Genomic DNA, 26,635 nt, shown 5'->3' with positions numbered 1-26,635 from the left:
AAACTGTTCTTACAGTAATTTTGCCAAACACTTTCATGGTAGCTGTGTGGGCCAGATGCTTGGTATCAGAAAAAAAGATGAGAATAAAGACTTTTCCTGGTTACTTTTCTGTAACTGAACAAGTAGATTTCAAAACCCAAAATGAAATGCCTGTGAATAATTTACTTGCTTTCTCTCTGTGCCAGCTATATTTTTATCATCTGTAGTTTGATTTAAAATCTTGTTGTATTTAGACTTTATCAACAGATAATTCAGTAGACTATGAAAAGCAACCTTTTTAGGCGGCAAGTTCCTGCACTCCACATGTACTATCACTAATCTACAGTGATGTGTGTGTGTGCACACACTTGCACATTTTTGCGTGGAAGCTACTCATCTTGCCATTTAAAGGCTCTATCTTCCTTCTAGATCATTGCCTGAGAGTCTCCATAAAGAGTCATTTGGGAGTCTGTTCTTTAATTCTGCTTCTATCATAAAGACTATTCTTTAGGCATAGGAAAGAACTTCTCAATCTGGGAAACACTGATTTATTTCTAAACTACCTGTTTTTATTTTGAAATAAACTGAAAATCTTTCCTGTCTCCATGTAAAAGCACTTTTACCCATTCTCATGATAAAAGGAAGTAGAAAATGCTTACAACTTATATGAAGCAGTGCTGACACCCAAGGGATCAATAAATCAGTAATACAGAATATAAAATTTAACTTGGCACCCAGAAACCAATATATATGTTCAATGAAAGGAGAATTATCGCTGTTAAACCCATTCACTAAAGCTCAGTGGATTGGGGGGGGGGGTGGACCTCACCCAAGTATTCAGTTCCTATGCAGTTTGACTGGAATGATTCAAAGTAAGCACCTTGAGGACATGGTACGGTTGATTTTATTCCTTACAGTTCATTACACACACAGCAAAATAAAGACCCTGAGCATCAGAAAAATTTGTAAATTAAACTTCCTGATCATCTGGATGTGCTCCACTTTGTCAATGTATTTTCCAGAAAAGGTTGTTATAATAACTCATAACGTTGCCAACATGACAGGACAAACTATACCCATTAATTAGTCTGGCTATATATTCCTTTGAATATATAGTTTAAAATTACATTGGCCCTACATTGCTTTGCAACTGTATTATATCGCTGCTCGCAAGTCCCTGGAACCTATCTCTTCAAAGTGTTATTAGGCCCAGGGTTTCTCGTTTTGTTCTTTTGCGTTGAATTCAGCACAACATACCATATTTACATTTATTGGTGGTTTAGGAGCATGTCTAGCATAGTTCTGCTCTCTTTGATAATGTTGTCAAATTGTGAATATAACCATTCCTCCCAACTTTCTATGTGCTCAAAATTGGATCAGTAAGGTTGCTGTCCCTGTATCTACTGTTTACATGAACAAATATGAGGTCAAATATAAGCTTTACAGTGATGTGTCATCCGTTTGCTATCACATTCTTCAATTTCGTCTCACTCCGCTATCACTCACAGGACGTTTCTTTATCTGTCCACAGGGATCTGAAGACTACTCAAATATCCTGCTAAATCAAGATGTAGTAGGTATCGCACAGTGCCCTGATCCACTAATGTAAGCTCCTGTCTTTTTCTAGATAGTTACTTAGTTTGGTTTGTCTCCTTTTCATAGACTGTGCTGGCACATAGCGACCACTACTTTTCACATATGTATTAAGTGACGCCCCCCCCAGCATTGTAACAGTACATCAGTGTCAAGTTTCCAGAACCAAACTTTCTCTTTCCCCTTTGGAAAATATGAGGCAGTATTTCCCCATCCCCAGTTTCCTACAAGCTCTCCTCTTCCCCACGGTGCCTCTGGATTACTGACAGCACTTTCTCTCTAACACATCTGGTATGTTCCTCAGTATCTAGTCCTATGAGAAGCTCTAAAGGTCTCAACAAATTTAATGTACTCGAGTGCTTTCTTATTCTGTGCCCATTATATTTGAATTTAACTCCCTCTTAGTAGGTTGGCTATAAAACTTTCAATATGGAGATCACTCCTGCAGAGAGCCAAGAAAGAAACAGAAGTATTGTACATAGCTGTTTTCTCTCATGTTAAAATATACTGTGCCCTAATAATCTGCCTACTCTGCCTTTTCCTTATTTTACTCCAAAGAGATTTTTATTTTTAATTTTAATTTTTATTTTTTTAAAGATTTTATTTATCTTTTAGAGGGGAAGGGAAGGAGAGAAGGAGAGAAACATCAATGTATGGTTGCCCCTCGTGAGTCCGCTGCTGGGAACTGGCCCGCAACCCAGGCATGTGCTCTGACTGGGAATCGAACCGCGATCATGTGGTTCGCAGGCCTGCGCTCGTCCACTGAGCCACACCAGCCAGGGCCAAAGAGATTATTTTTAAATGCAAAAAACTTTTGTTATCTTTGGCAGACACCACTTGGACGCATGTCTGGAATGCCTTCTGCTTCTCTGAAAGCTGCCCACCACTCACGGTGCAGCCCAGGTCCCCTTCTATTTACACCACAGTTACTGAGTAGAAGAGACCAACTGCACATTGTCATCTCTAGTCCAGCAGTATGGCCTAGCAGTGGACACCTGCCCAAGCTGGGCCAGTCGGAGGCCCTCTCCTTGGGCTTGGGGCTTCTGAGACTCGAGCTGGTTTCTATTGGGCTCTTTTTTTTTTAGTTCTGTTTCACTTTATTTATTTCTTATGTTTTTATTTTTTCACATTTTTATTGTTTTTTTATTATTGTTCAAGTGCAGTTGTCTGCCTTTTCCCTCCACCACTCCCTCCCACCACAGCCATCCCCCTCCCCCGATTCCATCCCCCCCTTGGTTTTGTCCTTGTGTCCTTTATAGTTGTTCCTGAAAACCCTTCCCCCTTCCTCCCCCATTATCCCCTCCCACCTCCCCTCTATTTGGCTCTTGAATGACTGATCACATGAGGCAAGGGCTGAGCAGCTATTTTTATGGAGAAGCAGAGAAAGAGAGAAGTAGAGACGAGAGTTAATAAACTGTCAGAGAGGAAGAGCATATGACTTTGGTTCTCGATGTTTCATTTCCTGGTTCCTGACCTTGGGTTTTATGAGCTACTCCTACATCCTTTCTGCTAGTTGTCCATAACCCTCCCCCCACCCCTTTTTAGCTGAGTAGATTTGATTCTGGCACATAATCCATGTCTAGCATGCTGCTTTTCATATTTTTGTAAATTTTAGTGTATTATGTGTATGTCCTCATAGAATTAAACTTAGAGCTTTTCATCATTTTCAATCAATAAATCTATTGAATGTATTAAATAGTAACAAAAAGGAGAACAATAAGTCTTTAACTTCTGCTGTATTGGGGTTGAAGTCAAAATTAAGGAACACAGATCAATGGTTGGTTCTGCAAAAGTTTTGCAGGTATACCACCTTTCAGGGTTTAACTAGGTAATGGACAGAGTACCGCTGTTTGCCACACCTGTTTGGGAGTGTACTGGATGGGGTATGACTGGGAGGCAGGAGACCGGAACAGCTACGAACACATGGCCCATTGGTGGCTTTAGCTCATCATGCCCATAATCTTTATCAGCTCCACCCTCTCAATTGGCAAAATCTAAATGAAAACCAAACACATGCTCGCCACCTGTGCAATGTTTTAAGACAAATGTCCCTCAGTTGCAACCAGGTTGCCGCACCTAAACTTCTCCTGGGATGGTTTTCATTGTCTGAGGCAGAGAGTTGAGGTCTAAAGGTTTATTTCATGTCCAAATAATCAATGTGGTGGAGGGAAGGGGGAAATTCTTAGCAGAATGGTCAGGACCAGAAACTCTCTGGCTCACCCTGGCTGACTGCTAAGGCAAGAAACTACAAAAAGAACTGAAAAAAAAACACTGCTTTATGTAACAAAGAATAGCACAATTATCTGCCTAGACCACTTGTGTCTTCCTGTGACCTAAGGCTCTGTGAAAAGCTTATACCTGTATTTATTTCCACTTTCTCCAGACTTCTCTGAGGTAGCCGTTTCCTAGCAGCTGCTCAGTGAGGGGGGAGACAGCTGTCCAGTTGTTAGTCGTTAGCCGTTAGCCAAGACAGCTCAGCTGTCAATGATCTTCCAACACAGACACAGAATGGTTGGAATTCTCAGCTCCAAACAGCCAGAGGCTTCCTAAAGGCTCACCCCATCCCTGGGCCACTCTGCTTGCACTTTCTGCAGCAACCTTAAATAATGTGCATAGACTCTGCGGTAGAAAAATTCGCAAGCAGCTTTAGAAAACACCTCCATCTCAGCTGTCCTGCTGAGGCTCCTTTCCATCTGGGGTCCTGCCAAGCCAACCAGGTACAGTCGGGGGTGGGGGGTGTCTCTATCTTGAGCTACTAGACAGAGGGAGGAGAGAACTTGACAGTTGACAGGTGTCAAGAGTGATTGCACAGGGATGACAATATGTCCCCTGGTGAGGACATTAGTGGCATCAGGGACCTGAGGCCCAGGAATTAGTGAGCACCTGTGGTGTGGGCAAAGTGAAAAGCCCACTGTAGTGAGCCACAGAGAAGGAACCCAAATGCCTGCCCACAAGGAAACAGTGAAGACAATGCACTCTCAAGTCCATGTTCAACAATCCCGGCTGACTTCCAGAACAAGTTGGGGAAAACCTGAGGAGGCTACAATTCTAGCAAAGGGGAGCCAACTAAATGGTGTCTTTGCTATTATTCATTGTGTTATCATTTTATCCAAGTCTGGAGAGACACAGTGCTAAGAGCTGTGAAACACATTTGAGTTTCACGGTAACTCCATGAGGCAGGTGGACCAGGCATCGGTATTATTTTATATATAAGGAGACAGAGGCTACGTTAGGTTATGATTTACGCAAAGCCACAGTGACAGAGGTGAGATTTAAAATTAAACCTTTAAATGCCTTCCCCTAAACCACTGTTTTACTAAGAATTACTGACAAATAATGTGCTTCAGTAAAATAGGAAAATGAATTCCTTATTTTCACTCGGTGCCCAGGGAATACACGGCCACCAACACAGTAACTGCACACAGCTCTGTGGACTTCTGCCTGGCTTTAAGGGTCAAGAATACTAAATACCTTGGGGGCAAAATGAGAATGTTGAACTATGTCACTGGATTGCTGTCTTCAAATATCCTTTTTTTTAAAAAAAGGAAAAGATACTCAGTTGCGTCCACTTTATGATTTAAATGTCAAACCACAATTTAGAAAAAAACTCTGGCAGGGTATCCTAGGACCGGACATACGTTCTTACACATTTCTCCAAAACTCCCTGGGAAAGTAAAAGGAACAATTCATAGTATGAGCCATATGTTTATAGCTATATTGGACTCTCATTTCAAATGAGCTTGCATACGTTTTACTGAAGTACCAGATTATCAAACACCAATACATTTCAGCTGAAACAACAACCACTAACAGGATTAAGGATCAAAATTAGGTGTCATGGCTTAAATAAAACAGAATGAATCACTACAGGTTTGCGTCTGCTATGGTTATTAATTTATGCGGCACCTTATTCCACGAAGGACTTTAGGCAATTTACAGAGACACACAGAATGTCACAATATTACAAAAAGTGAAAATAGGAGGGGAAATATGGGTAAAGGAAGCTTGAGGAAATGAAGGAGGTAGTAAGAACGAGGTATTAAAAATGCACTCCAGCCCTGGCTGGTGTGGCTTAAGGGACTGAGTGCCAGTCTGTGAGCCGAAAGGTCACCGGTTCTATTCCTGGTCAGGACACATGCCTGGGTTGCAGGCCAGGTCCCTGGTTGGGGGTTTGTGAGAGGCAACTGATCACCGTTTCTCTCCCTCTCCTTCTTCCTCCTTTGCCCTCTAAAAAAAGAGACATCTTTAACACACTAAAAATGCATACCAAAGAGCCAAGGACTCTCGTGTGCAGACTCTGGGGCACCACTCACAGTGACTACACTGAGAACGGCACCATCCTGAATTGGGCAATGCGGTGGCCTTGGGTGCCCTCTGCGTCCACACTTATTATGGGTAGGTCACAATTTGGCGTCAATCTTCTGACACGGAAACGTGGTCAGGGCTGTATTCAAAAAACCAGTTGTTCAGAAGAAGTTCAATATTCTTGGTGTGAAAACCAGATGGGACTTTTTTCTAGGGGGCTTCCTTATGGTAAATGCAATCATGAGTTTCACGGGGCTGTCTTTCACGGAGGCTGTCAAGGGAGACCAATGGCATCATACCAAAGTATAAGTCAGTAAAAACACTTGTGCAGCGACCAAGTTGGGAATTTAAGTTCAACACAGATTTGAAAATCACACTTTGCAAACATTCCTTAAAATGTTTACTGAGTCATCTCCTATTCCCTGTTTCACCACTCAGTGAGAGATTATATGCCTTCTCAATGCATTCTCATTACAATAAGGAAATCATACTGACCCTATGGAGAACTTGTATTTCCAAAAGCAAATTTTGACTTTGGAAGCAAAGGTATAAACTTACAGTGGTAGTATAGTAGATGTGGCTTGGAGTTAGTAAATAATTTTCTAGCAGAGAATTACTAGATATTGAAGGTGTTACCAATATAAGCTGTATAATATTTACTTATGGAAGTCTTAAACATCCACACGCTTCTACAAAATGAAGAGATGTACTAGATGATTTTTTGAAGACTCTCCACTGTAAAACTCTGAATATAGATGTGGGGAAGACTTCAAATCTGTAATAGTTAGCATTTATTAATTCAAAGAATAGGCAATTTCTGGTGCTAATAAGAATGCATTAGCCCTGGCTGGTGTAGCTCAGTGGATTGAGCGTGGGCCTGTGGACCAAAGGATCGCGGTTCGATTCCCAGTCAGGGCACATGCCTGGGTTGCAGGCCAGTTCCCAGGAGGGGACATATGAGACGCAACCATACATTGATGTTTCTCTTCCTCTCTCCTTCCCTTCCCTTCTAAAGATAGATAAATAAAATCTTAAAAAAAATACATTAACTATGTTGAGTAATTAATCTTATTACAAGTGGTAGGAAGGCAGGTTGCTCATTTAGCATGTAACCTAATTGATAGAGATGAGATGTTCAATAAATATTGCCGAGGAGAAAAACGTGGTGATAGCATTTCAAGAAATCGTTAAAGCAGTCTACCTCGTTTCTTGCATTAATTGAATTATCTTTGCTTCTCTCTTACATCTTTGCTTCACTGTAATTTTCCAGAAAATCAAATCCTCTTGAGGCTAATGAGTCACAAAAAGTGAGTTGGGGTTAGTTATCCAAAAGGTTATGGCCCCAAAATGGGACAGGACTATAAGGTGAGAATTAAAAGAGTATGTTAATTCTTACCCTGAAGAAGGCAGATGCCAGGAAATCTCAAATTTGGAAAACATTTTAGTTCCTGGAATATGGCAATGAATGGAAGGACTGAACACGTGAGCATTATAAGGGAGGTACAGTCAATTGTCATCTTGAGACAGCATAGTATCAGTTTGTTACCTTTTTTCCACAGAGTCCCTGGGTTTCCAATGGGTCTACAGACAGGCTGCATGCAAGGGAGACTCTCATTTAAAAAGAGAGAGAGAGAAAAAAAAAGAAAAAGGGCAAAACAAGTCGGAGGTGAAAGCTGACAGGCCAGGCCGGACCAGGGAAACGGCGGACAGCAGAGGATTGACTCCAGAGTCAAAAACATACCAAGTAAAAGGAAACAGTATCTCATCCTTTGATCTAGCAATTGCACTAGAAGTCTGTCCTGTTGAAATAAGCAATGGTGGTCGCAGACTGAGCCACGAGCTTATCACAACCCCGCTTACAACAGTGAGGAACTGGAAACCAGTCAAATGTCCCTAAATACAGGACTGGTGAAATAACTGTGGTCACCTATGCTGTGGAATAGCTATGTAAAAAAAAAAAAAATCCTACTTCGGTGATAGGGGGTTTTTATTTCCGTCTTTAAAATGGTCTGCTAAACACAAAAATAAAATAAAAATAAAAATAAAATTAAAATGCTACTCAAGTCTGCTGCAGGTGAACAGAACATTACTTGGCAGCTTCACAATCAGCAAACCCCTGACACTTCTTTTCTTATTCAAACAATCGTAGTAAGGCTTTCCCTCGAACCAGAGCCTCACCTTCCCAACACAATTAGACCAAACTCTGGCATTCACTTTGTCGGTGCCTTTGCCTGGAAGCATGTATTCTAAGAAGCTAAGGGCACATTTTCAAACAACATCACTATTTATAGCCATTCTCATTTTGATTCAATAGTAGGATATTTGACACATTTGCAAATTATACTGAAGGTCTCTGCATTTCATTTCTGCCAGTTTTTTTCCCTCCTGATACTAGCTTGTTATTCCATCTAATTACACGACCCTTCCAGATAGTTGCCATGGTGTAACACTGACGGAGCAGGTGCCTGCAGTGAGCCGAGTGGTCAAGAACGCTGCTATTTCTCAGGGAGCTGAAGCAGCGAGAAGCAACGATAAACGTGCTCAAGTGGCAAAGGGAAACGCAAACAGAGATAGAAGAGCTCTACTGGAAAGATCTTTTATGAGGGCCAGTTGCCAACTTTCGGAAGTTTATAGATCCAAATAGAAAAGCCAGCTCTTCTGGGCTCCAGTATAATGTTTCCAATGCTATTATTGTGTTTAATTATCACCAGTTTAGAAATAAATAAAGTATTTCATGGAGTGGAAAAATTACACCTCTTGAAAAATTTCCAAAAGCTATAGAAATCCTAGATATTCTGAAGCAGCTTTTCAAAAGTCCAGACATTCTGAAGCAATCAGGATGCGTTCAATTACGTTTTTCAAGAGTAAAAGGTTTAAATTCCTTGAAATAGCTGTAAGGGGACATCACTACGTGGCAATCTAAAACGACCACACAGAAACCATACATTGAACTGATTTTTGGGCCCCCTGCTCCCCATGTGCCGCTCTGATTCGCCATCACACCACGTGCTGACAGCCAGCTTGGGGCAGTGCCTGACGGCCCCAGATCAGAGTGACAGAAAGGACCCGCATGCTTATCTTTTATACGAAAGGCTTCAAGGGAAGAAGGAAGCTGTTCCTGCAGCTCCCTCATTACCGGAGACATTAGACTGTAGAACACTTAAAATTTTTATTCACAAAACATTGTCAACAACAACAATAAAAGGCTTTAAAAAATCAAGTTGCTATAAACTCAAGACCTCAGGAGCAATTTACTCGATCCCCTGGCTACCCTGAAGCCTTGTTTTCTTGAGCTGGTATCAATTTGTTACACCCTTGATCCTGGGGAGCACAGACAACTGAAAGGGTCACTGTTACAGGGGGAAGAGAGTTTGCTTATAGTTACCTCCAACTATTTCCACTTTAGTTTTAAAGTTTTCTCCATGAAATGACCCACATCCTTACACAGTGCCAATCATAGTCGCTCTGTGCCTCTGCAGAATTGTTAAAATTGTGGCTACACTTTCAAGCACACTTTATTTGCACTTTATGTTTCCAGGTTCCAGAAATACGCACACATTTTTATCATCTTGCCCTTTTCTTCACAGGACTCCTGTAAACAACTTCCCCACTATCAGCTGCAGAGTAAGTATCTCTGGCTTTACTGATCCCAAGAGCATGTGAAACCCCCCAGTAGCATGCCCGCAACTTTTGATTGCAAACCCCAACTTTTGATTGCAAACCCCAACTTCCTCAAACCCCCTTCATTTATTTTCCTGCATTACTCCAACTGGACTTTCTGGCCATGGTCTATTAGGCTTTGTTTTACGTTTCTTTGAGACCAAGATTGTAGTAAGAAACAGGTGTGGCAGTCTTTCGTGTATGTGCCACCTGGGGAGAATTTAAATCACCCGCCTTGAAAAGGATGCCACTCTAACTGTAATAACTTTGTGATTTGGCAAGACAAAAATAAATGCAAATGTGAAAATTAAAAATAAAAAAAAACAAAAAAGTCACTTCTCTTGAAGAGGAGGGGAGACAGAATCTAAAGTAGTAAGGGTTTAGTAAGGAACTATTAACATAGTTAATACATTATTTTCAGATGAGAGTCTAGTTAGCATGAAATTAAACAGATTCAATACAGCATCTAACCGTTTAGGTAAGGTGATGAACTTGAGGCTTGAGTATAAGGTACTATCACATTTACATGATCATCAGGACCTTTGAAATTCACATTAGGTCTGCTAATCAACAGAAACTATGTCAGCACTAAACCTAATAAATATTCCAACACAGCAGAAAACCTCCTGTGTTGCATCGGTCACGCCGCCGACTGCAGCAGCCTCTGCTGAGCACACCTTGGCTTGATTCCAACACCCTCCCAAACCCATTTCAGCAGTAAGACATTGCAAAGGAGGCAGGGGGTGAGGCCGGGAAGGAGAGAGGAAAGATGAATTATGGGAGTACACTGAATAATAACCAGGCCAGTTTGTTTCTGTTCTTTGAATGGAAACACTTAATAGTCTACACTTTTGGGTCTCGATATTTCTAAAAGCCATTATCATATTTTCTTTTTTGGCATAAATTAACAGGTAAAAATATCCTGTCTATTAGAATTACCATTTTAAGTGTTACTGAGATCTGCATTTACTATAATGGGATATTGGACTATATAATGGGGTATTAATTATATACCGAATATTCCTGTGATTAATCTGCACTCCATATTCAAATATACAAAAATGCAGCGGATTATTATTCATGGGTTCTGTATTTGTCTACTCCCTGAAATGTATCTGTCAGCCCTGAGTCAATACTTGGGACAGTTCTGCAGTCATTTGAGAAGATGCACAGAGCAGAGGAAAACGTGAGCCATAATCTGAGTTGCCTGTGTGCAGGGGCAAGACGATGCCCCTGCCTTCTCGCTTCCACTCTGACGCTATAAACAGTGTCCTTTTCATAGTCGGTTCATTGCCACATATTTCTCATTTCTGTGCTTCTGGTTGTTGGTTTCGCTGGCTCCAAGCCATAGTGCTGAAGTGCTGCCCAGTGTTCCTAACCATGAGAAGAATGTGATATGACTTACGGAGAAAACAGGTGTGTTACATGGGCTTCCCAGGTGTGAGTTCTAGTACTGATGGCCAAGAGTTCAGTTACGACTCAACAATTTACATTAAATATGGTGTTTAAACAGAAACACACACAAAACAGGGATGTGTATTGATTAGTTGACAAAGACGTGACCAGAGACTCACAGGAACCTAAGCCTGTACTTCGCCGAGGGGTAATGCTTCTGCATTCCTAATCTAGTGTTCATAATGATTTTACAGTAGTTACTGGTATTTCATCAGTAAGAAAGGTCAGCTACAAAGTCTGCACCCTTTTGGACTGCCCACTATCAAGGGTGAGCACGCCAGGGGGATGAATTTCTACTCCAGGGGCAAGGGCTTCCTGGTTTCCGGTATAACCTACAAGATGTAAGAGAGACACCATCACGTTCTCTCCACTAAAACAGTTACTATGCCAGAAAATGAAACTTTAATCAATAAGGTCATAAAAAGTCAGGGCAAGTCAGGAACGTTCTGTCAAATATTCAGGGATGGCTTGTATAAAAATGTGCCTTGAAAACTACAGGAAGCTGTCAACCCCCACCCCAAACCCCAAAACAAAGCAGTGAGAGTATGAGAGAGAGAGAGCGCGCACGCGCGCGCTTCATAACTGGGCAGCAGCAGTAACCAGGAGCGGGCCACAGAAAATGAGTCCGTTCCACTGACAAACCTCCCCTTTAAAGGCCGACGTGGTCTCTTGCTTCGATGTCAGTCTAAGCTACAAAGATTCTTAGAAGAAATGTAGGGTAAAATTGGAAAACAGATGTATATTTTTATAAATGACAAAGGTGTTTATTACTATAAAGTATTTGTTTACGTACTAAACACTACAGTCCTAATGTATCTTAATTTTTCCCTCGCTTCTCTTAGTGATTCGAATTACAGACTTAGTCCAGTGGGGCCCACGTTCCCCACTGTTTGGTGAATATTTGCTTTTATTTTCTTTATCATGTTTCACATTCACAATGACTTTATGAGCCAAATACTACCCACATTTGTCAGAAGATGCAAGCAAAGCTCTCTAAATGTTAGTTACCATTCTCTTTCCAGCTGTGTGGGATCCCAAGGTATATACCTCATGTGCACTCAGGAACTCAGTGCCCACAGGGACCACATAGTGCCCCCCTGCTGCAAAGGGGCCTGTGATGCTGCGCCCACTGTTGAGCCTATTCTAAGGCAAGGCCACTGCCGTGATGCTTGCCAGTCTGTGCCACAGCCTTGGTTTCCTGTCGTTGCAGAGCCCACTGATTGGCGATCTGCCACAAGTTTGACATATCCTCAAGTGTGGAAAACTGCCCTCCCCGAGTCAACGGGATTTTGGTAAAATCTCTTTCACAGCATCTCCTTAGCATCCAAGTAAAAGTTTCTGATGCTGGCCCGGAGCATGACCTAAGTAACAGGCATAAATGGTAAAATGTGTCCACTCCCTTAACATCTGCCTTGGGACCATACCTCCGTGTCTTTCCGCTCTCTTCTTACAGTGGCTCTTCACAACTTCGATTTTAGCAGTGGCCCTTGCTACAAACAATTGGAATTTTGAGTGATCACATTTAAAGAGAGAGTCACTTTGGGACTCTCAATCAACACACTTCTTGTGCTATGTAAAATTTTTATTACTATAAAAACGTTTCATGCATGCATACTACAAATATTACATTTAAAATGACTGCTCTGGTAAACATACTTCCCTGATCTTTTCGCTCGTCTGATGAAAGGCCTGGAAGACAGGGACTCACTCCTGGCAGTCACAAATCCTGGAGAGTCACTACTCATTGGACTTGAGGTTCTGTACCTGCATAATAAAGCCGTAGTACTAAGTGACTGCTCTAAAGTGGCCTGCTCTAAGTGGCCCCTTTTAGCTCTAAAATTCTAGGAGTCTAAGAAATATTTACTATATTATAAGTAAGGTTTGTAGTGGGTAAGCCATTCCCATTAAAATGGCCATGCAATTCCAAAAGTGCAATGTTACGCCTCTGGCCCCATCCATCTGATCAGCCCTTTATCTAAGCCATTTGAGGAGTGAGAGGAAAGCAAAGAACTGGACTCAGAGGATGGCAGTGGAAGAGGCAAAAACTAGGAATGGGACTGCAGGAAGAATGCAAGGCGATTCTAGACTGCTGGGGAGAGGAAGCGGGAGAAGAGAGCAGAGAGGGAGGGAAGCGCCGACACCACCATCCCCGCTACACACAGCTGCATGTGCTTGCTGCTCGCCAGGTGCCAGCAGAGGCTATCCATGTCACCAGCCTTACAGCACTTAGAAAACAGAACACATTTTTATGTTTTAAAAGTCATGAATATGTGTATACAAATGTATAAAAAAGCAAATGGCAAATATTCACCACAGAGTAGCTGTCCCTGGAAAGGGAGAAAAGGATCTTTGAATCCTTGGGTGACGTGGCCAGATGGGTTTCCTCCACCCTGTGCATCGGGTGTATATAAGGGCCAACAGGAGACATTCTCAGAACAGGATTACATCCTGAAGATGCTAGAAGGGTTGAGCTTGGCAATGTAGAACAGCTGACTGTCTTCTAGCTAATCCATCTCGGTCCCCTTCCTGCTTCTGAGAAATCAAAGGAGGCTGAGCCTGGGATCCTGGCAGCCAGTCTGCTGTTCTGTCTGCCAGGTCGGGCACAGGCTTCAGGGTTCGGGGTCTGGACTGGACACCAAGCACGAGTTTTGCCCAACTGCATGTTGCTGAAGAGCTGGAATCAAAGTGAGGCTTGCCTCGGCACGGACATACATAGTGAAGTTAATAGACATCCCATCCATTGTTACTTTCCAGGAAGAGCTGTCAGATCTGGCACAGGCCCAGGGGCTGCCAGGCCTCTCAGTCCTTCCAGGAAGTAGGAAGAGGCAAAACCCAAACAGAAAGCAGTCCGCTGAGCCAGAGGGACAACAGCTGCACACCAGCTGCATGCTGGCTGGTTCTACTCAGCTCTTGTATCTAGATGAACACTGTGGAAGACCCAGGGGGTAAGACAGAAACATAGAAAAAATGAATTTTAAAATGAAAGAGACCTTGGAAGACACCTAGTCTAGTGTTTTCCAAACTGGGTTGAGGAGCCAGGGAAATGCAAAGAACCAAAGCATAGAGGTCGCCTAGGAAGTCACTTGAAGACAGCTTTCTGGGGATTCTGTGGCTAACACAAGTTAAAAACACTGATAAATCCCACCTCTGTTATTCATATTGTGTTACAACCCCTCCCCACAATACTACCTTAATTGAACTTTTAGAGCAGTGATTCTTCATTCATCTGGGGTGATTTTGCCCTACAGGGTGACACGTGACAAAGTCTGGAGACCTTTTGGGTGTCACAGCCAGGGGCAGGGAGGGTGCACGTGTTACTGGTATCTGGTGGGTAGGTTCCAGAGATGATGCTAAACATCTTACACGTACAGTCATCACGACAAAGAATGCCAATGCCGAGACTGAGAAATCCTGTCTTAGAGACGGGAAACGATTCTACAACAATGAGATATAAAGCCTTTGCCTGTTACATTTCCTACTTTTGATTTTCTCTTAACAAAATTAAGATCCTGGAGGGTACTGTAGCATGCCCCTTGGCCATTAAATCCCGGTGCCGCCGGCTCCTAGTTACATGAGTTTCAGGTTATCTACTGCTCTGAGCCTCGGTTCCCTCATCTAAAAATATGATGAAAAAGATATGTGCTGTTTCAGTATGGATTAACTATTGGAGATGGTGTATTACAGAACCCAGCACACTGCCAGACACATAGTAGGTGCTCGGTAAATGGACAATGATGCCATTGATCCTTACTGTCATTTACTGAGGACCTTCTGTCTTAAGGGAGACAAGCACCACCGGTGACAGAGCTAATTACATGGAAGTGGATCACTTCCGTGGATCACTCCTACAGATCACTTAAAAGACATAGCTTTCCCCTCATTTACAGCAAGCGAGAAGTATGTCCCCCAAACCATATAAACAAGTGTAAAAACTGCCCTAGGGCTGGAACCTGCCTTTCTGTGTCATTTTACATCTATAGGATAGTTCTGGTACACCCTTAATTGCAGCCCTTCCTCCCCCAGCCCTAATGCCTGGCTTATGACAGTGAAGACAGAGACTAGCACCACAATGACAGAATATGACAGAAGGTCAAGAAACAGCCAAACCCTAATCTAGGTGTTTTCATTTTCTGCTGAGAAAATAGATGATTCTTTGGTTTAAATGAGAATATCTGATGCTACTTTTAGTAAGTTATGGTAAGTAAGTAAGTAAGTCATGGCTCATTCAGACTTCAAACAAACAAACAAACAAAAACAAATAAAAAAAGCTTTCAGGAGTTTCTCTCCCACTGTCTCATTCAGAGAAGAAACCAGGACGGCCCGGCGCCAGCAGGCCTGCAGCTGACCGTGTTTTGGCTCTGGAGGGAGCTCCTGCCTCACAAACAGAGAGACGCCGCCGCACCAGCGGCTTGTGCACTTTCTCATTCACAGAAGACTCTACAACTCTTTCCTTTCAAGTGACAGCCGTGTGTCTCCAGGGTCTTCAGAACTCGTAGTTTAGATTCTCAAATCTTCCTCCAGAGCCCCCTACCCTGGGTTTTGATTTGCTCCCTGGGACTTGCTATTCTGGAGAAAGCACGGATGGTTTTCTTTTGATTCAAATAGCAGAGCTTATTCTAAAATAAGTTACTAAGTTATTAAAAATGTGATTTTCTTCCTACACATTAACTACAAGATTCAGTGAAGAGGAAAGTGAAACTATGACCCATTTCCCAGTGATATACCGCAAGAAATTACTGTACTTTTTAAGTATGTTCACCTTATGTCATAAGGATGATGAGTTCTGTTTATTACCCATACTAAGTGCGTTTTTCAAATATTCAGCTTAAAATGAGCAAAAGTAATTATAAGTGCACTCAAGAAGTTTTACAAGTTATGCAAATTACTACTTCCACAATCGTTGGGTGAGAAGATCACTTGCAGTGATGACCCTGTGTTCCAGCGCCTTCCAAGGACTTGCCTTTCCCCTGGGCGAGCCACCAAACTGCCCCAGAGATGGAGGTGTGGACAGCAGCTAAAACGCACACGGCTCCCGAGAGGAAGGATGGCTCTGACCTGGTTCATCCACATGTAAAGGCTGCTCTCTCCACCTGCCCCCCACCAATTCTACTACTCTCTGCTTTTCTCCAAAACCAGTCCTTCCGCCAGATGTCCCAGAGAGAAACATCTACCAGTATCTCTGTGGAAGGGAGGAGGCTGCCGTCCCGGGTTTTTACAGCCTTTTATGGCAGAAGTGAGGCCTGGCCCCGCACCGGTGGGTTTATCCTAGACACGTGGCCCAGTGTGGTTCTCACCTGCTAAGTGCTGCCTACATGTTAGAGCGGCTGCTGAGCTTCTAGAATAAATGGAGGGGTTGGGGTTCTCCTTCTTTAGTGTTCTTTTATGCGTGGCTTAACAACTAACCAGCAAACCAGTTTCACATGACTTACTAATTTTTAAATGTGGAGAACAGCTTATATTACGAGTTTGCAGTCACACTATGTCCAGTGCCCAGCAGTCCGGCTTAGGTACCCTTTAGGTACAATACAGACACTTTTGCTACCATGCCGTAAACAATTTTTGTTCCTGATAAACCTTCTCTTTTGTTAAATCATGCTTTTAAAAAAGGAAAGGAGGAAACCAGTAGGATTTGGGGGAAAAACAGCGAGCGAACCAGACCTCTCAAAACGTAGGGAACTTTGGGGCCAGAGCCCTGAGGAAAATCAATCAGCATAGTTAAAATCGCCCCTGACATGTGCAGTCTGCACCACAAACCTTTAAACCTAGGGATTTGTGTTTTCCTTTTTGTAGGTCCTTGGAGACATTCGCTTCTAATGCTGAGTAAGTTTACCAAAATTAAGAGTATGATCCAGAGAAAGCTGTTTTCATCAATCAACTGCCTCTCTGCTTCTCCGGACACTCTGGCAGCTCCCCACACAGCTCAGCATAGTGGCAAGCGCGGCACATCTTAAAGCCTGCAGACCCCTTCCATTTCTTGCACTAAAGTGAAATCCTTCTGCAGGACTGTCCGTGTTTTTTCCTTAGTCTTCATGACTATATTGCTACGGAGGTCACTTGAACTGCAAGAAACCTGGCCCCTGACCACCTCCACATACCTGGCCCCTGACCACATACCACACACACTGACACACAGGAGGAAATCTAGGAGCCACAAGGACTTCCACACTGACTTGATACCATTTCCCTGGTCACTATACACACAAGAGCACCAAGCAGACACACATCAGGTAATAGGCTGTGTCTAGTGGCCCTGCCTTCATCTATTGGCTAGGCTGAGTTACCAGAAGGGGTCATGCCAACCTTCTGCGGGAGGGGCTTGTGTTCTGACACCCACGTGGCACTGTGGCATGTCTGGGTTTACTGGCAGAGGCTCTCTCTGGTGAGGAATGAACAACCTTTGAGCAGAGAGCAATGAATGACTAAACACCCTGAGACGACTGTTAGCTCCGAAACTGAGATGCTCCTGTAGGAGAGGGCACAGAACCACACCCTTTCATTTCTGTGTCAGTGCTCCTGATGGGTGGGAAACTCAGCCCGAAAAAAGAGTCAAGGTTTTCCTGAAATTGCCTGTCACCGGTGTGGGACTTTGCAGAATAATCTTGTGGTGTCCTCATAAATAGTTTTCTAACTAGCCTCCAGGGAACTTACTCTAAATTCCTGGCTGGGGGAGAGGGGTGGGGGAAGGACTGCTAAACAAACAAACAAGCAAACAAACAAACAAAAACAAAACGCAAATTAAACAACCTGAGTTTCTAATTTTTTCCATCAGTCATACTTATGTTTTTATAACATCGGTGGTGGGATTCAGGGGGTGGGGGGGAGGGAAGGAGGGGAAATGAAGCCAAGTGTCTTTTTCATACTACAACTCAGGAGATGACTGGAGACGGGAAGGACCTTATTGACCACACGAGGTCTCTGCATCAGAAGATGTTTCCACCAAGGGAAGTGAGCCACCCTGAGACTCTATCAAGGAGAGAGGAGGGTTCGAGGTTGCTGCTACTTTCTAATGGTGGCTCAGAGGAACGAATGACCTCTAGTTCCATTTTTTAGAGGCTTACTCTATGAATGCAGCACCCCTATAAACTGCTGTGGAACTTGGTGTGACACAGTGCAATCCCGAATTGTAATGTATGTGTGTGTGTGTTTGCGTCTATATGTGTGTTAAGAAGAAAGAAGAAATTAGGCATCAGAACACAATTTTTCTTTAACGTTAATCTGGAAAACCTCTGAACTCACAAGAAGTAGCTTCTAAGAGTAAAATTTTCAGGCCAGTTGGAAAATAATAGTTTTTGGACATAAGAGAAGCAACACATCCATTATGGGTCATCTGAAACCAATTTCAAGTGTGCTTCCTACAGATTACATCTAAGGCTACCAAATTGTAGTTTGAAGAATGAGACATATTTTGGGCAATCTATGAGAGAAAAGGATCTCATGTCAGTAATTGTGACCAGTGTAGTTTGGATGGAGTTATATAGAACCACCATTTTTTCAAAGATTTTATTTATTTACTTTTGGAGAGATGGGGAAGAGAAGGAGAAAGAGGAGAGAAACATCAATGTGTGGTTGCCTCTCGAGTGTCCCCTACTAGGGGGTCCTGGCCCACAACCCAGGCACATGCCCTGACTGGGAATTGAACTGGCGACCATTTGGTTCACAGGATGGCACTCAGTCCACTGAGCCACACTGGCCAAGACTGAACTACCATTTATTCTGATAATAGAAACTGGGACAAAGTACTGAAATATTTAAGCATATATGTGATTCACGTATGTATGTGTATATATGATGTATATATTATAATGACTTGTTTTAATCTTTTTGAGAGGTTCCTTAGAGTTTCAATTAGTTCTAATTGAAACCCATGGGTTAGGATATGTAGAAACTGAAATTAAAAAAGAATCTATAGCATTTCAGCTAAATCAATGTTTTGAAAATAGCATCTATTCTATAATTACAGCATTATTTTCTAAACAAAGGAATCAAAGACAGCCTTTAACATGGATAGAGAAAGTAAAAGGCTCATTACCATAATTCACCTTAAATAAAATTAGAGTATGAAAATCAGCATTTTGGAATCAGGTAAAAAGAGAATTACCTAGTATATAAGCCATAAGTGCAAATGTAAAATATCTTCTTTGTTTGTTTTTTATTTTGAAAGATTTTATTTATCTGTTTTTAGAGAGAGGGGAAGGGAAAGAAACATCAGTGTGAGAGGAGACACCGACCAGCTGCCTCTTGCACGCCCCCGTATGGGGACCTGGCCCACAACCCAGGCACATGCCCTGACCAGGAGTCAAACCGGCAAACTTTCAGCTCACAGGCTGTTGCTCAATCCACTGACCGACACCAGCCAGGGCTTAAATGTAAAATATCTTAAGAGAAACACCTCGATTTCCCATGGGCAACTTTAAGAAAGTTATTAATACCTAATCATGTTAATATTTGCAGAGCTCTTAGATTTTTTTGAAGCAGCTTAATGTCTATTATTTCACTTTGAAAGTGCAACTAAGATAGTTTTCTACAAAATAGAAGTGTAATACATATGTAGGTAGGAGGACAGGTTAAATATTACATATTAAAAGCAGGTGAATTTTTTTCAGCAAGTCAAAATACTTAATTCATGTGTTTGAGGCAAAATTGTTGGGATTATATACCTCTGACTATCTGTCTTCTGGAGCCAAAAAAAGGCAAACATAATTTCCATGCGTTTGCATCAGCAGTTGGTTCACAGTAATGGAAATAAAATCCCAAACTTTATTAGAAGAAAATCTAATATATTCACTATTAGAACTTCCCACCTCTTCTCACAAACAGGCTCTGTGTGAACTCACCTAAAAGCCAGGGAACAAACTGATTCAAGGAACGACATTTTGGGCCGAGAAGCTTGTTCCATTCCATCCACCCTATGTCTGTTCATGGCACCATTCTTCCTGTTACTGTGCCTCAGAGCTGTGGACTGACCTCTAACTCCCCCTCTTCTTGATCAGCTGCCAGGGCCTAGTGATGCTGACCCTTCTGCTCCCTCATTTCTCTGGTCTGTAACCTTCACTGAAGCTCCTACTCTAAGGCTACCAACCCCCGATCAACTCTAGGTATCTCTACCACTCCAGTAGGCCTAAAGTTCCCTTTATAAGGTCCCAGTGGGTCTTCCCTGACTACCAAATCCAGTTCAGGCTCTGTAAATGGAACCGTTGTCTTCTAAACATGATCCTACCTATCAGCTTTGCTTCTCCACACACACGTCCTGATCCAAATAACTGATACCACTTGCTTTCCTCTTAGTCAATGCCTATCTTCGTGTCTTCAACACTTGTAAGCTCTTCCTGGGGGAACCCTATTCACCCTTCAGCGTTTAGTGCCCCCTCCATGAATCCTGTTCTGGCTCCCCTGTAACTCCATCTGGCTTCCCATTCTCCTGAACTATGCCATTTTGCTCATGCCTCTCTAATAGCTCTTTCCCTTCTCTCCAGGGGCAGATGACGAGGCCCTCAAAGGCAGGGGGTATTATTTTCTCATGTTGCATCTGCTGATGGGCTAGCACAGTGTCTTTTGTATCGGACATACTCAATATCTGTTGAACTCCAAAGAAAATCATGTTAGGGTTTTTTAAATGGAAAATAAGTGTGAAGACAAGTGAAGTAATTCTTGGACCAGGTCTTTAAAAGAGAAGTAGGCCTCCAGTTCACTCAAAATACTGTTACTCACTCTTAACAAGTAATCAACAGCCAGTAAATTACTCAGCCAGAGAATGTAACTCAAAGCTGTAACATATATAACTATGAGTCACGCTAGCAGCTGGGAAGTTCTGTCCTGCTTGTAAGGAAGAGAACATTCATCTGAAAAGATGATGGAACAGCCACAAAAACGGACGAGTTAACCACAGTGTCAGATGTCACAGCTGGACCAACTGTCCACAGCAGTGGTTTCTAAGGATGGCAGGTGGCTCATTTACATGCCTGACAGAGGCAAAGAGAACAAGGCCGGTAAGGCAGCGGGGAGAATATAGATTCTAAAGCTTCAGAAAGTCAGCAGCTCCGGCCAGTCCCTGCTGGGCTCCTTGCAGCACATTCTCCATGAGGGATGAGCAGGAAGGAGGCCAGGTGCGCGAGTGACATGGATGCAGCCTCTGTTGCCAACATGTTGCCAGTAAGAGCAAAAAAGTGCTGATATGCATATTAGATAACGTGCAAAACTTAGGGGTGTTTTCTTTGTTGTTGGCTTTTTCTTTTAGAGAAAATTTTTATCATTGTCCACATTCTAGTTTATGTATAACTCTTCATGGAAATTGTTCATTCATCTATACTGAATTTTAAGTGATCAAAGAGGAATGAAGCCTATTCCATTTTTTAAAGTGCAAGGAAGGATCAAGTTTATAAAATAATCTGGATTCAGTTTTTGAAAAGTTTCTGGGGGGTTATTATGTTTGACTATTTTGAGGTATAAATTTTTTTTCTCCCTAGAACTTTAAAGAGGTTTAAGAGCATCTGCTAAGATAGTCTTGGGTCCTTTTATTTGATTGGAGACACATACTTATAGGAATGATACCCAAAAAATATGTAATAACTCTATATCTAGACACTGATACAGTTGCACAAGAAAAAAGGCATGGAGAATGCTTGGCAAGGCATGGGAGAAGTAAGCAAGGAATGGAAAAGAAAAAAGGAAAGAAAAAAGGAGAGGAAGAGAGGGGAAGGGGAGAGTAAAAGGAAGAGAAAAAGGAAAAGGAAAGAAAGAAAAGAAAAAAAGGAAAGGAAAAGAAAAAAAGAGAAAAGGTGAAGAAAGCCGACATGCTACTACTCTCAGAAGCTTATCATCTAATAAGAAAGGTAGTCAATAAACAACTAAACAAACCAATATCTAATTATAAAACTTGATACATACTATGGAAGAAATGGCCAGAGGACTATAACAGAAAACAAAGCAATACATTAGCAAATTAGCAGCATGGTTAGGGATGTTTGACTAGGACCTAAAGGATGGAAAGGAGCCAGCCAAAAGAAGGGAAAACTGTTCACTGAGGAGGGCACAGCACGTGCAAGGACCAGGAGAAGCCAACACAGCTAGCGCACTGTGGGCAAGGAACATCACAGTCAAGGAGGTTGGTGAGGCAGGGAAGGGTCATGGAAAAGGGGCTGCTTCTGGTTAGGAGTTTGGGTTTTATTCAAGTGCACTGGCAAGGCACAGTGGTTTTGGATAAGTTGCATTTGTGGGTTCAAGCACGATACTGGCTCTTGTGTGAGTCAGAAAGCAAGCGTAGAGATGGAGAGACCAGAAAAAAGGCTCTTGCAGAACTCCAAGAGAGCTGGTGGCATGGACTTGGGTGGCGGAGGTGGAGGTGAACAAAGGGCACTCGGAGGTGATCTGAGACCTACTTTGGTGGTAGGACCAAGAGGCCTTGCAGAGAGAGTGGATGTGGGAGGCAAAGGAGAGAGAGGCAGAGAGGATGACTTGAATCCTGTGCACTGCTCTGCCTTGAATGTCATTTGATTTTCTTGGCATAGTTCTTATATCGAAAAGTAGGCTAGACTTGTACTGGTATTTTAAAAGACATATCTTTTATAAATAATTCATGTGCTAAAATCCCAGTTTCTACATGAAGCTCACCCTGTGACTGTAACACTGCACTGAGGTGTGTTGACATAGCTGGAGGTGCAGGGTGGGGGAAAGAGAAGGGGCTTGCACAGCAAAGCCCCTCAGGCTGAATCACAGCTTTGCCATTCTGCTAGGCAAACACAATGAAGGCACAGTTCTAAGCCTCAGACTTCACATACACAGGTAAGAACTCTCTCCCAGTTTGCTTGCAAGAATTAAATATGATAACTTTATAGTAAGTCCTGGTGCACAGTGGTAAGTCAACAAATGTTAAAGTCCCCCTTTCCCTCCTTCTGTTACAGCGATGAGAACGCCATCAATAGTTTCTCAGAGAGCCAGCCTTCTGTAACCGAGATGAGTGCTGCGGCTGAGCACTGTGTTTTAGATACCTGGGACACACTCCGGAGGAGGGACGCAGACCTGCGATGGGTCCCTCAGGACACCTGCTTGGCGGTTCTAGCTGTACGATAACTATCTTCCCGCTCCCAACTAGAAGGGTTGCCAAAGAAAATACAGGACACCCGGTTAAATTTGGATTTAAGATAAACGATCATTTTTTCAGTATAAATAGGTTCTACTGTAGACTATTGGGGACATGACTTAAACTAAATAAATGTTTTTCATTTTTCTCTGAAATTCAAATTTAACTGAGCAGTTGCTACTTTTATTTGTGAAATCTGGCAACTGTACCACTGGGAAAATGTCTACTTTGATTAGGAACAAACTGCTCCAAGATTCTTCCTTCACAGTCCCTTGAGATGCTCTAACCCTTCTCCGTATAAGAGGTCATGCCTCCCGCCATTATGGCTCTATACTTCTACACCTTTTTTTTTCATGTATTTCCTTCACCCCCTCTCACTCTTACCAATAAACATATGCGTGTCCAAAGGCTACTGAACAGCACTATATCAGGTAGAGAGTGGATTGAACAGCAGAATTTCACTTTGTGGTTGTGAAGAGCGCTGCCGTGTGCACACATGCACGTGCTGTGTTAACCTTTACAGTAAAGATCTTTTAATAATGTATCATTAGAAATACATTTAGAGAGTTTTCTAGTAGCAGTGAATTAAATACTCATCCACATTAATGGATACCATTTAGATCCTGGAAGAGTAGAATCGGTTATTGAATAAACTGAAAGAGCAAGGTTTTGAGTTCATTCAATAATCACCATCTATCCAAAGCTGAGATTTAGATATCCTTCATTTTAAATTAAACTACCAGCACATGAAAAGAATTTGAAAAGTTTAGGCCACAGTTTTACCAGTCTGAGTGCTCTTTTGCATACTCAGGAGTTTTAGTGTTGAGGAAAAAAATGAAAGGGAATCGAAATATCTAGTTAATGATATGAGATATCTAGAGCAATGTTACTATTTGCTATTTGTCCACCAGAAAAAAAGGAGCTAGATCCAGAATGCAAAGCATTACACCAAGAAAATTTTGTTATGAAGAAACAGTTTCTGGAACTAAACAATTTAACAGTTAGCTGATTTACTTCCTGGTGCAGCTCATTTTCTAACTGTGGACTAGTAACAAAGATTCCCAGCTTGGTGCTGGTCTGGGGAGCAAATTTTGAGTAGGGCTCGGGAAGATCCCAGAATCTTATGCCACACATTCAACATCACAGCACAAATGGAGAGATCTCTTCCTTCTGGTCATTTTGCAGACCAAAGATCCTCGGATTTCCTTAAAATAAAGGCATGAATATTTTCTCCACTCTAAGCATCTAACTAAACATCTACCAAAACCATAGCTGCCCCGATTTTAGAAAGAAGAGGATGTGTGCTTACTCTTCTTGTCGTAAGTCATTGACGCTGCGGTCCAGTGAGATCATGTCACTTGCCACCATGTTAAATCCAAACTCTTTAATGCTGGCTTGAACTGCTTGTTTGAATTCTGGTCCCAAAACCAATGGCTTGGCTTTCTCTCCAGGGCCACCAACCACTCCAGGAGGCTCAGGTTCTTTGGGTTCAAAGTTACCAAGGATCCCTGGGCGGAGCACAGGATCACGGTAGGTGAATGTCTGTGGCTTAAAAGTGAGATACTGCCTCTGCATTATGTCTTTCTGGTTCTCTCCTCCAGCATGGCGCTCTTGTTCATTTTTGGCCTTGTTTTTTCTTCTAATAGACTCTAAGTCCACTTCTACTCCTTCAACATGAGGCCAGGGTACCACAGGTTTGAATCTGTCATCCCCAGGAACTAGTCCATTGCCTCCACGGTTAGGCATGGGGTTATTGACACCTCTGTCTTCCTATACAAAAGGGAGGGGGATATACAATGAGTACATGAAGGCAAAGCACGGCAGCGTTTATTATGATACCAATTTTCAGGTTTTCAAAAAGGCGAAGGCAACAGTAAAATGGTTTAAAGCATCGTACAGAAGCAGGCCAGTAATCAGGACTTTCCATTAGAAGGTATCTGTCAGGGAGGGAGGAGCATGCCAAGAAGTAGACTATTTCCAAAAGAAATGAATGGATGCAATTGTTCCTTCTCCCCTTCTAAACCTAACTCTACCAGAGACTCTTAATAAAGCACATTATTATGGGTGAGAGCAATGAGGTTCTAGGACCTTTAACGAAAACAGACATTGAATAGGTCATGTTGCACAATATGTGGTTTGCCCAGCTGCCCGGTGTACAATAAATATAGCTTTGTGTCAGTGATGTAGCCATATGGTGGCAGTGGTATTAGATGTCACCCGTCACTAGGCTGGCTTCGTGCCCCTAATGGCAGAGAAACAAGGCAGAGATATGCATTCAATGGTTCCAATTTATTATATTCTATTCAGTAAGACCTCAGCTGAATGGAGAGCTATTTTTAAAAAAGCTGTAATAACTGTAACCAAGTCAGTTTGGGCTTTTCAATCATACCCGAAACCTAATTTGCTCCATTCCAGAGGGAATTCAGGTAAGAACAGATTTTGTGTGTAAGGGGACTTGGTAAAGTCTGCCCCCTTTTCTGCTTGAACCCTCCTTGTCATGTAGCAGATCTTTCTGTCAGAGATCCAGAGTGCTTTTGCTCCTGAGGTATTGATTGTATGTGGAATTTTTGCTAAACCTGTACTATTCTCTGCTTGAAGCAGCGTTCTCACCATAAACATCACCCCAGTGGCTTTAAAAAATAATGATGTCCCATCCCTAGACTTTGTGATGTAATTGGTCTAGGCATTCATATTTTTAAAAGCTCCCCTGGTGATTTCACCATGCATCTGAACTTGAGAATCTCTCTAGTTTAAAGGGAGAGTTGCCATAATTAGAGAAGGGGATTACTGCTTAGTCCAGCAAGAGGCAAGTCCAGCAAGAGGCGAGGTGAACTACTACAGAATAGGCTGATGCGTCTGCTACCTCACTCCACACTAAGAAGATGGGATCCTTTAAAAGAGTCAAAATAGAATTAGTGCCATATGACCAAAATGTTTCTATAGTGATGGAACTAGCTTCAAAATAAAGTTTAAAACTTTGTTTTAAAAAGTACAGAAGTAAGTCTCTAGGTGTGATGTTGACAGTTTATTTAGGGGTAAAAATTTCTTTTTAGAAAGTCAAGTTAACTCAGAGGTGAATTTAGTTGATGTTGACATTTTGTTAAGGACTAGCTAAGAACTGATTTCAGAGAGTTCAGAAATGAAATTTAAAATTTTATCTATTTATTTAGTTAGTATAAGCATATGATAAAAAATTCAGAGGATTCAAAAGGGCAGAGAGTAAAAAAGCAAATTGTTCTGCCTTCTCTTCTGTAGAGGCCGTCATAGCCAGCAGTTTCCTGTGAATCTTTCTAGACGTTCTTAATGTATGCCTATATAAACACACGTGTATATATAACAAGAGAATTTTTTGTGGACATGGGACATAGATTTTAATTGATGGGAATCCATAAGATGTTACAACTGGTCAAAAGGTAAATTCAAGGAACAGACAAATATATAAATGTCAAGAATACTGCAGAGAAGGAGTGTTCCTAACCACTTCTGGTCTGGTGCTGCCAGATTGGAATAGATGTTTGGTTAAGCATAATCTTAAAATTTTAAAAAAATACTGCAAAGAATTAAAAA

The 26,635-nt window shown here is 42.2% G+C and overlaps 1 protein-coding gene across 3 annotated transcripts in view; it reads right to left on the bottom strand.

The window, feature by feature from the left end:
* GALNT7 (polypeptide N-acetylgalactosaminyltransferase 7) overlaps nt 1-26,635 on the bottom strand; it is a 120,490-nt gene that overhangs the window by 28,720 nt on the left and 65,135 nt on the right. For all 3 annotated transcript variants that reach the window (XR_005065899.1, XM_037042146.1, XM_037042145.1), the window contains exon 2: nt 24,378-24,838. Coding sequence is in view for 2 of the 3 variants with exons in the window: in XM_037042146.1 (XP_036898041.1) it covers nt 24,378-24,838 (461 nt within the window). In the remaining variant the exon portion in view is untranslated. The remainder of the gene's footprint in view (nt 1-24,377; nt 24,839-26,635) is intronic.

Source organism: Sturnira hondurensis, unplaced genomic scaffold (genome assembly GCF_014824575.4).
Source record: "Sturnira hondurensis isolate 20B ecotype Veracruz unplaced genomic scaffold, ASM1482457v3 Scaffold0003693, whole genome shotgun sequence".
Classification (NCBI taxonomy): Eukaryota; Metazoa; Chordata; class Mammalia; order Chiroptera; family Phyllostomidae; genus Sturnira; species Sturnira hondurensis.
This window is presented reverse-complemented; position numbering and strand designations above follow the sequence as displayed.